Genomic DNA, 12,009 nt, shown 5'->3' with positions numbered 1-12,009 from the left:
GTCCTCTGGAATTGAGAAAGTACAATCTTCTGGAAGATGTAAAGCCCTGCGTACTGTACCAGGAGTGACTACAAAGGATGAATCACCCACTTGGAAGATAATACTGGGAGTTCCACGTTGACCACCATCATCAAAAAGTCCAGTCCTCCAAAACCTCAGAACTTGTTGGCTTGAAAAGAATTCAGGCTGTGTTAATGCATACCCAACCTCACTATGTGCAAGAAGATCTTGCACAAAGTGCAATTCAGATGGAGCTTCAGTGTGATCAAGAACTGCAGCATAGTTATTGGGGACAAACTTAGCTCCATCAATGATTAAATCCTTTGGTGCCATGTAAAAAAAAATTGAGATTCAAGTATGCCTGTTAGGTGTTTGATATAATGTCTGTATGAAAAACCAACGTGAGAAACAACAGGTTCTGATATTGGAACATGTTCCTCATTGTCTGACTCATCTCTCAGAACAATTCTCCTTCTCTTCTGTTGAGACTGAGGTACTATCTTAGTCCTCTTGGGTTTTGAATATGAAGGCTTTACTGGATGTGCTGAAGGTTGAGGTTGAGAAGTTTGAGGTTGGTGAGAGGTGGTATGTTCTGATGGCTGTTGTGCTGGCTGTGATGTGTTGGTGGATTAGACATCAGGGTAAACAGATGTGTATGTTTGTGGATCAACATTTACCAAGATTTGTTTTACTGACTGAGGAATCTGTAAGGGTCTCTGTACTTGTTTCTCAATGTCAGCATTTAACAAATCATTAAAAGACCTTTTTGCAAGCTTAAAAGGTGGAATTAAAGTCCTGGCTAATTGGGGTACATCAGCATAACAAAAAGTATATATAAGCTGACAGAATCTAGCAAAGTATACTACATTCCTATCCTCTGTCATCCTATCCTCTATGAAACCTAGCACATCACTTGCAAAATCAAAATGAGTTTGATGAATAAGGGCATACCCGATTTGCTGACTCATGATGGGAATAGCATCAAAGTTGGAGCATTTATTGGTGAATGCCTTACTGATACAATCAAGGAAAGAGCTCCATTCCTTTATGATATTTACTCTTTTCAGTTGACCCAGCTTTCCCAAACTTTTCTCATAGCCCAAACTGGCCATGAGCTGCTGTAAGATATGATCCTCCACTGTTGAGAATGTGCAACCTTCAGGTAAGTAGAGAGCTTTACGAACTGCTCCAAGAGTAACCACATGCTCGACATCTCCTGATGTGAAAACAATGCTTGGAGTACCAGTAGCACCACCATCATTAAAAAGCCCAGTTCTCCAAAATGTCAGCATTTGTTGGCTTGAAATAGTTTGAGGTTAGGTCAAAGCATACCCAATCTCACTATGAGCTAATAAATCTTGCACAAAGTGCAGATCTGATGAAGCTTCAGCCTTATTCAAGATTGCAGCATAGTTATTTGGTACAAACTTGGCTCCATCAATAATTAAATCCTTGGACGCCATCAGAAATAAGTGAGAAGTTAGAGTGCCTGTAAGGTGTTTGAGAAAATGTCTATAAAGAAAACCGTCAGAAAATGTGAGAGAGAATAAGAAAAGAGAGAGAGTAGAATAAAAATGAAAATAAAAGATTTGAAAATATTTTATCTCTTTTACTTAGACACCCCACGTGACAGTAGTTAATAAGAAGTGGAACAGACCTTTACATCTGTCAGGCATGCAGCAGTTAAGGAAAAAGTTAATGGGCACGATAAATAAGTAATAATTACATTGCACGTTCAGTTCAAAAAAAAACTGTTCCCACTAAACAAATGATTATTACTGTTTTATCTCACATAAACCAATATTCTGTAAAAATATGACCGTTCAAGTAATGACCAAAAATAAACCAAGTAAATAATTATTGCCACATCAGCAGCAAAACTTGATTATTATCAATATTTAAAAGTCATCAGAATATGGCTCCTTAACTCGAAAAGTGAATGTTTATTCTTGTAATTTGTCACACAAATACTGATATGGGTACATCAGAACTTAATCATCAGTACTTATCCTCAGAATTTATGCAACTGACACTTAAACTGTTCATCCAAAATAACACTTATCACCACAGTAATTTTCATCATTCATATGGAGTGTATGTGTGTGCATTAAGCTAAATATCAGACAAAGAGTAAAGTCTGATTCACTTCAGTACATCTTAGAAATAAGGCATAACTAAAAACTTTGCTTAAAATCTTTCATTATTCTGAAGTCTATTATAGAATGAGTTCATGCATTAGTCCACCTCAACTGTTTTGTGCTCATTTTATGCATCTTTTGAAATTCCTTGTTACAGTGGCTTCTCAGTGTAAGTGAGTCACAACTACTTATCAGAATTTATGCTATTATCAGAGTATTTCTCCAGTAATCAGAGAATGTGAAAAGTCACCAAGAAAATTTTATTTTGCTTTTCTAATGCATATTACTTAATACCGGAAATGCACTTGGGTCTTCCCTTCCACATTTTTACTCTAGATCTCAAAGGAGTACTTGATATTTATTTTCTTTTCTTTTTCTTTTGATAAGTGAGGCTTATCAGCACTTAGTACATCCATCAAATGTACTAACATCGGAACTTAACAGATAAGAAGCACTATTCTAGTTTTTGACTTAGTAATAAGATATACAAAGTAAACCTAACCAAGCTCAGTATCAGAATTTGCTTATTTTTAAAAGATTTTCACATAAATAATTACTTCAAACATGGGATCTTTAGTTTATTAAAGAATACTAGGTCAACATCTAGCACATTTATCCTCATTGGATTGAATAGTCACAGAAACATTCATATCACTATCAGAGTTTAGAAATTCACATCAGACAACAATCAACACTTAGAAAATTTCAATTTAAGCATAAAATACACAAAGATAGTAATATCTGTAAATACTGATAATAAAGTCTGATGTATCAGAATATAAACTAAGCAGATTTAGAGAAAGAACCTGAAACCATTCCAAGTTCATTTACCAATCTTGTAAAAGTAGCTTCACACAGTGGTTTTGTGAAGATATCTGCTAGTTATTGATCTGTTGAAACAAAATGCAACTCCACTGTACCTTCATCCACATGTTCCCTTATGAAGTGGTACCTAATACTGATGTGATTTGTCATTGAGTGTTGAACTGGATTACCTGTCATAGCAATAGCACTTTAACTATCACAGTAAATAGGGATTTTAGAATATGTTAACCCATAATCCAGTAACTGATTTTTCATCCAAAGAATCTCTGCACAACAGCTTTTGCAGCAATGTATTCTGCTTCTGCAGTTGATGTGGAAATTGACTTTTGTTTCTTACTAAACCAATAAACTAATCTGCCTCCAAGAAATTGGAAGCTTCCACTTGTGCTTTTCCTGTCAATTTTGTATCCTACAAAATCTGCATCTGAGTAACTTATTAGCTTAAAGTCTGATTCTCTAGGATATCACAATCCCAGATCAGTTGTACCCTTAAGGTACTTGAAAATTCTTTTCACAGCTATTAAGTGAGGTTCTCTTGGATCTGCTTAAAATCTTGCACAAAGACAGGTAGTATACATGATATCAGGTCTACTTGCAGTTAGATAGAGTAGTGAGCCAATCATACCTCTGTAATCAGTAATATCTACTGATGTACCAGTATCTTTATCCAATTTTGTTACAGTGGCCATATGAGTGGATGTACTTGAAAAATCTTGCATTCCAAATTTCTTCAACAAATTTCTGATGTACTTAGATTGAAAAATTTCTGATGATATCATCAACATATATCTGCACCAAAAGTAAGTCCTTTCCATGGTTGAGATAAAACAATGTTTTGTCAATATTCCCTCTGTTAAATCCACTTTCCAGAAGAAACTGAGCTAATGTCTCATACCATGCTCTTGGAGCTTGCTTAAGGCCGTAAAGTGCTTTATCAAGTCTGTAGACATGATGAGGAAATTTTGAATCTACAAAACTTGGAGGTTGTTCAATTTATACTTCTTCTTCTAATTCTCCATTAAGAAAAGCACTTTTTACATCCATTTGAAAGACTGTAAACATTTTGTGAGCAGCATAAGCCAAAAATATCCTTATGTCTTCCAATCTAGCAACTGGTCTAAATGTTTCATCATAATCAATTCCCTCATGTTGAGAATATCCTTTTGCAACCGGCCTTGCTTTATTCCTTGTAATTATGCCGTCACTATCAGTTTTGTTTCCGAACACCCACTTTGTGCCAACAACAGATCTGTTCTTTGGTCTTGGAACTAGGGTCTAGACTTTATTTCTTTCAAATTCATTTAACTTTTCATGCATTGCTTGCAACCAATCAGCATCTTGAAGTGCTTCTTCCACTTTCTTTGGTTCAGTCTGAGAAAGAAAAAAGTGATAGAGACATTCATTTGATGTTGTTGTTCTAGTTCTTATACCTACTTCAGGATCTCCAATAATCAAGTCAGGTGTATGTGCTTTACTCTGATTTATCAATATCAGACTTACAACTACAAACTTAACCGAATTTACCTTTGGCTTTTGTTTAACAACTATAGGCTCAATTTCTACAGTTCCTTTATTATTCTTATCATCTCCATAACCTAAGCCCTCTTTCCAGTTTCCATTACTTAACAAATTCTGAGTTGTTCTTCCAGAGTTAGTCCAAGTCCTGATAATCTCTCTTTCCTTTTCTAACTAAGTTTTTAGAGATTCATTCATTTTAAGCACTTCATCTCTAACATAGAAAGCATCATTTCTATCTTTCTAAGTTTGATGGAACATAACTAACTCTTTTTCTAAATAATCATTCCTCTTTTTATAAGCAAGATTTTTAGAAGTTAATTTTTCACATGTTAAAGTTTGATCTCTATAACTAATGAACGTGGTTTTAAGATATCTTCTCAACTCAGTAATATCATCAGTATGAAAAGCATAAGTTGTTTGAGGTACCTTTAACTCAGCAACTTCAGAACTGCTATCAGCATTTTTCATCAAGGCATAGTTCACCTCACTTTTAGAATCTGAAGTGTCTGTCCAGCTTTTCTTCTTTGTGACAAGAGCCTTGCATTTGACATTTGAGTAATCTACTCTGTCACACTTTCCTTCTTTGCCTTCAGATTTTCTGAAACCTTTCTTATCAGAACTTGCACCTTTCCTGGAAAACTTCTTTCCCCTTATGAATTTCCTGTATGCAATCTTTGTGATTCCTTTTACCATAAGAGCACACAGCTTCATTATATCTTCATCAGGGTCCATCTCAGATAGACTTTCAGTTTCTGAATCCTCATCACTATCAGGACTTGATGACTCAGTATCAGACTTTGTGATGAGAGTCTTTCCTTTGCCTTTCTCTGAGACAACCACTTTAGGGGATTCCTCCTCAGCCTTAAGAGCAACTGTTCTTGATTTTCTCCCATGCCTCTTGCTTCTTTGATCAATCTCAAGTTCATGAGTCTTGAGCATACCATAAATTTCATCAAGAATAGTTTCATCAAGAGCATAGTTGTCTCTTATAGTTGTGGACTTCAAATCCCAACTTTCAGGAACAGCTGAAAGGAATTTGAGATTAGTATCTTCAAGATCATATTCCTTATCCACCAGTGATAGATCATTCAAGAGTTTGACAAATCTGTCATATAAACCAGTTAATGACTCATCAGGTTTTAAGTCCAAGTGCTCATACTCTTGTGTGAGTATAGTCCTCCTGTTTTTCTTAATTTCATCAGTTCCCTGGCATCTTGTCTCCAAGGCATCCCATATCTCCTTTGTAGTCTTGCAGTTAATTACCATGTTTGACATTACATTATCAATGGCACTGTGCAACAAATGTCTTACCTTTGCATCCTTTGCAATAGATGAGATATCTTCAGCTGTTTATTGACTTTTCTCCTTTAGTACAGTCTGTCACTACTAGAAATAGTAGATACGACATCGGTCCTTAGACATCGGCATGTAATGCACCCGATGTTAAAATGCAGTTTAACATCGGTTTTGTAAAAAGCGATGTTGAATATGCATATTGACATCAGTTTCACTTAGTAGCCGTTGTCTATCTTCAGAAATTAAAAAGGCCACAAATTTGTTTTTAACTTTGACATCAGTTCATTTTGTTAACCGTTGTCTATGGCCTTTTAAAAAAAATAAAAATTACTTAACTCCCCCCCCGCTTTTCAGTACACTTTCCCCCCTTTAATTTTAACAAAACATATTTTCCCCCCTTTCCAAAAAACCTCCCGCGAGCCTCTCATCTCTCCCCGACCCTCGCCTCTCTCGTCTCTCTCATCTCTCCCCTCCTTCTCTCTTAGTCTTCTTACCTTTCTTCTCTCTTCTTACCTTAGTCTCTGTTAACCGTCTCTTCTCTCTTTTCTCTGAAACCCTAATTTTAGCCCCAATTCTAATTCAAGATTTGGAGCTTCAAATTAGAGCAAATTAAACTTGAAATTGAGCTAGTATCTGGAGGTTGGAGCTAGTATCTGGAGGTAGACAGCATTTGGAGGTTGGAGCACTGAGGGTTTAGAACATTGGGGTTTCGGAACATTGAAAGCATCCGGAGGTATATTCTTCTTTACTTCTTTACTGTTTATCTCCCTCATTTTTATGTTTAATATCTTCTTTGTGCATGTAAATGTTTTATGTTTATCTTCTTTTCTTCTTTTCTTCTTTACTGTTTTTCTTCTTTGTGCATGTAAATGTTTTATGTTTTTGGGGGTTTTATGTTTGTTTCTTTTTGGGGGTTTTATGTCCTGTTTTTGGGAATTTTATGTCATGTTAAATATTTTAGGTACACTGATGTAAATCAATGTTTTAGGTACATTGATGTAAATGTAAATGTTTCTGTTCTGTTTTTAATTATGTGTTTTCCGGGGGTTGTTCATACATATTAGTGTGTTTTGGGGGGGGGGGTTTTGGGGCTGCATTTGAACAGGTCTCAGATATGAACAAGTCTCTGCATTTCTTGTTTTGTATGATAGTCATTTCTCTGATATGAACAAGTCTCTGCATTCCTGATATGAACTATCCGTTACTTGTGTTGTATTATAGTAATTGTTTTGTATAATTATCCTTCTCACAGATACAAGTAACAGTTAATTTTAATTTATTTATTTATGGGATGAATTTGTTTCAATACTCAAGTTCTCACTGAGTTTTATTTATGTGAAGGAAATTTAACAATTGTCTGGGCTGTGAATGTTGGAATTATTGGTTTTTAATTATGTGATATTTTCAAATATCTTGGTTTAATTTGTTTTAATTATCTTGGTTTAATTTAGTCTAGTTTATAAATTTAGTCTAGTTTTGTAATTAATTGGGTATATGTATAGGATCTTAGAGTAATGAATTAGTACTATAAATTATTAGGATATCAAGGTATTTACTCCTTTCTAAGTTTATATAATTAATCCCTACAGTAACCAACATAAATTTGATATGCCTTTTATTAAATAATTATAAATAGGTATGTGTTGGATTTTTAATATTTATAGTGGCTATCAGGTAGGAAAATTTGATGGATAAGACATGGATTTTGAAAGATAGGGATTCTTTAGCATTTGAAATGGGGGTGAAAAACTTCTTGATATATGCTGAAGAAAATTCTGAAGATCGTAACAAAATTCCTTGCCCTTGTGGACGATGCGCCAATTTTAAAAAATTCTCTATAAAAACAATCAGGGGCCATATCTATGACAATGGCTTTTGTCTAGGTTATGTGCATTGGGTTTGGCACGGGGAGACTGCTTCTACGGGTCCTAAATCTTCAAGTGCTAGTTGTCCACCTGAAGAGCAAGCTCCAGACCCACCTCCTGAGCAAGCCTTTGATGAAGCATCAGAGCAAGATCAGGAGCATGTCGCTGCTTCAGAAACTGTTGATGTTTGTGAAGCGGCATATAACTCGAGTCAATATGATAATGATTCATATCAGTTTAGGAGGTTCGTAGCCGATGCTGAGCAACCTCTATATGAGGGTAGTGACTGTACTAAGTTAGAGTCGATGTTGAAGTTGCATAACTGGAAATCTAGGTTTGGTATTACCGATAGTGCCTTCACTGACCTCCTTTCTTCTGTTGGGTCTCTACTTCCCAAAGATAATGTGTTACCTAGTAATGCATATGAAGCAAAAAAAAACCCTCTTCAATTTAGGTCTAGAGTATATAAAGTTCCATTCATGTCCGAATGACTGTGTACTGTACAGGGGTGTACATGCTGATGCAACCAAGTGTCCTAAGTGTCGACTTTCTCGGTGGAAGTTGACAAAGAAAGGTGAAGAGAGGATTAATCTTCCAGCCAAAGTCATGTGGTATTTTCCAATAATTCCTAGATTTAAACGTATGTTTAAATCTCCTTCCACCGCTAAACTAATGTGTTGGCATGCGCAACAGCGGATACAAGATGGTAAAATGCGACATCCAGCCGACTCTCCATCTTGGAAAAATATAGATTATAGGTGGCCATCCTTTGGTAGTGAACCGAGAAACCTTCGCTTGGCTTTATCGGCGGATGGTGTAAACCCGCACAATAATGGCCTATCTAATAGATATAGTTGCTGGCCAGTCATATTGGTGACTTACAATCTTCCTCCCTGGGTATGTATGAAAAGAAAATTTATGATGTTATCGATATTGGTCCCTGGCCCGCATGAGCCTGGTAATAACATCGACATCTACTTACAACCGATGATTGATGATTTAAAAAAGCTTTGGAAGGAAGGGAACCAAATATGTATGACGCGTATAACAAATCATTTTTCACTTTAAAAGCAGTTTTAATGTGGACGATAAATGACTTCCCTGCTTACGCAAATTTATCTGGCTGCGTTAATAAGGGTTATAAGTGTTGTCCAGTTTGTGGAGATGACACCGTAGCTAAATTTTTGACTCATAGTAGGAAAATGTGCTACCAAGGGCATCATCGATATTTGCCTCTACATCATCCTTATAGAAGGCATAAGGCTGCTTTTAATGGACAACAAGAGTTTGGGCAGCCGCGTCGAACCCTATCCGGAGAAGAAGTGTTAGCAGAGCAAGAACAAATCAAATTTGAATTTGGGAAGAAAATGAAGAAGGCAAAGAAGGTTGAAAGTCCATGGAAGAAAAAGTCAGTATTTTTCGAGTTAGAATACTGGAAATTTCACCATGTTAGGCACTGTATTGATGTCATGCATGTCGAGAAGAATGTATGTGATAGTCTGATTGGCACATTACTAAATATGCGCCATAAGACAAAGGATAGTGCGGCAGCCCGTCGTGATATGATGGAAATGGGCGTTAGATCTGATTTGGCTCCCCAAGTAGGAGTAAAGAAAACCTATTTGCCTCCTTCTCCCTTTACTTTGTCAAAGGCAGAAAAAAGGACTTTCTTGTCATCATTAATGTCGATGAAACTTCCATACGGACATGCATCGAACATAAAAAATTGTGTTTCCATGCCTGATTTGAATATTTACGGGCTGAAATCACATGATTGCCACATTCTTCTCCAACAATTACTCTCGGTTGCAATACGCTCCGTTCTTCCGAAGCATGTTAGGGTCACAATTATTAGATTGTGTTTCTTTTTTAATGCTTTGTGCAACAAAGTAGTAGACGTGTCAAAACTGGATAAGCTGCAGTCAGATATTATACTAACCTTGTGCGATCTAGAAAAGGTTTTCCATGCGTCATTTTTTGATGTAATGGTACATATAGTAGTCCACTTGGTCCAGGAACTACGCTTATGTGGACCAGTATTTTATAGGTGGATGTATGCATTTGAACGGTTTAATAAAGTACTAAAGAGTTATGTTCGAAACCATTATTATCCCGAAGGTTGTATGGCAGAGAGTTACCTTGGAGAAGAGTCCGTAGAATTCTGCACCGAGTTTCTTAGTCAGAATTACTCCACTGCCGGTCTTCCAAAGGACCAAGATAATAAGATATCAGGTCCATTATCCGCTGTGATAATAAAATCAGTGGAAGAGAAGGAGCGAGATGAAGCACATCTACATGTCCTTCTAAACAACGCTGAAGTGTTTCCATATATTCTGTGAGTTTATGCAGTTTGTTGTTTTCAATTCCTCATTATCCAGTAATTAGTCTTGTAATGTGTCTTTAATATATCATTCCATATACATTTTTCAGAATGCATAAGGAATATCTTGAAGAAATTCACCGAGGGAAAAGGAAAAGCTTACATTGGCTCATGAGAGAGCACAATCGGCTCTTTCCTGATTGGTTTCAAAACAAAGTCAGTGTTGTATTAGGTTCTTTGATCTGTAGTGTAATGACGACTATTAGCTATTTAGGATTTAAAATTTCTTATCATATCTGTAGGTGAATGATGAACTAAGGGAGAACAACAAAGGTGTTTCAGATACGATAAGATGGCTCGCTGCCAAGCCATCATTTTCAGTACTAACTTATCAAGGTTATCTAGTGAATGGAGTGCAATATTTTACAAAGGAACGAGATGACATACGCGTTGTTCAAAACAGCGGGGTGTCTGTCATTGCTAAAGCGGTCCAGGTTTCTAGTGCCAAGGACTTGAACCCCATAGAAAGTGATTTGACATTTTACGGTATCATACAAGAGATATGGGAATTAGACTACCATGCATTCAAAGCTCCCTTGTTCCTGTGTAAATGGGCAAGTAATGATAAAGGAATAAGGGTTGATGATCTTGGGTTCACACTTGTGGATTTTAGTCGACAAGGTCACAAAAAAGATAAATATGTTTCTGTTGACCAAGTCAAGCAAGTGTTTTACCTTGAAGATCCCGTTGATGCTACCTGGTCTATTGTTCTGTCCTCCACAACTCGAGACTACCAAGAATTGTATAATGAAGATGACTTAGGAGACACGATCATGGAACATCCCCCATTCTGCACTGAAATCCTCGCAACTGATGTCACTACTGATGATGTCGCTCATACTGCTAGACCTAATGTTGAGGGAATTTGGATTAAAAATACTGCTACTAAAACTCCTGCACCTAACGTCGTTACTAGCTGATGATGTAGCTTTATGTAAAATATATATCTAAATGGGAATTTGAATGACTGAATGAACCATATATATTTGCCTTTAATTGTGTTATAATGTGTAAAATATATTGTTAATTTTTTTTTCTTTTGTTTTGCATTGTTATAATCATATAAGTAGTTCATCCATAATTACTGATTGATGGCATTATTTTTTCTTTAATTATTTTGCATTATTTAATTGTACTTCTATAAAATACTTTAGAGTTATTTCGGATGTGATTAATTACTGATTGCAGTTTAGGTAAATTATTGTTCTTGTATAGTTGTATTCGTACTTGCTGATTTTACAATTTATTATTTATGCTTGACTGTAATTAATGACGGACTGAAAATATATTGTTCAACTGATGGCTTTATTATTCAATTTAATGCAGACTAAGGGAGCAAAATGGCAAAGAAGCAAAAAGCCAAGAAAGTAATTTTTGAAGAAAATGACAGGAAGAATAACTCTGAAAAGGTTGATGATGAGATTGTTCCTGATGTCAAAACTTCAGAGACTTGTAATGAAAAGTTGGTTCAAGTCCCTCCACAATATCAAACTCAAAGTAGTTGTGAAGAAACGATGACCACTTCTGAATCTGCAAAAAAAAGGCTAGGAGGTGCGCGTGGTGTTTCAGCTCTTCATAAAGTAGTGGTGAAGAAAGCTCGGGGACAGAAATTTAAAGTTAGATACAATGATTTTGGAGTTCCCATCGAAAATACCAGGCCTACTTTACAGTCTTACATAGGAATGCTCGCAAGGACAATGATTCCAATCGACACTGAAAACTGGCCAAAAGTGGATTGTGATCTAAAAGCAAAATTATGGGATGATGTCCAGGTAAATTATATCCCTTGTTGACTTCTTCATTTTATTTAAATTGTGACTGTAAATTATGTGGCTAATTTATATTATGTGGCTCTTTAGGACACATTCAAAATTGCCCCAGAAAGTGAGAAGCTTGTGCTACAATCGGCAGGTGAAAAATGGAGGCAGTTTAAAGCTGATTTAACTGCAAAATATGTGATGCCATTTATTGGAAAAAAGAAGAAATT

General features: G+C 36.0%; 1 protein-coding gene across 1 annotated transcript; it reads left to right on the top strand.

Annotated features, from left to right (window-relative positions):
* Nucleotides 1–7,464: 7,464 nt before the first annotated feature.
* LOC141706541 (uncharacterized) lies at nt 7,465–10,942 on the top strand. Its single transcript, XM_074509286.1, has 5 exons — nt 7,465–8,096; nt 8,149–8,539; nt 8,779–9,977; nt 10,073–10,178; nt 10,265–10,942. The coding sequence occupies exons 1-5, from the start codon at nt 7,465–7,467 to the stop codon at nt 10,940–10,942; spliced, it is 3,006 nt and encodes a 1,001-aa protein (XP_074365387.1).
* Nucleotides 10,943–12,009: the final 1,067 nt, after the last annotated feature.

Source organism: Apium graveolens, chromosome 1 (genome assembly GCF_009905375.1).
Source record: "Apium graveolens cultivar Ventura chromosome 1, ASM990537v1, whole genome shotgun sequence".
Classification (NCBI taxonomy): domain Eukaryota; kingdom Viridiplantae; phylum Streptophyta; class Magnoliopsida; order Apiales; family Apiaceae; genus Apium; species Apium graveolens.
Note: the sequence above shows the minus strand (reverse complement) of the source record. Positions and strands in the feature narration are given on the sequence as shown.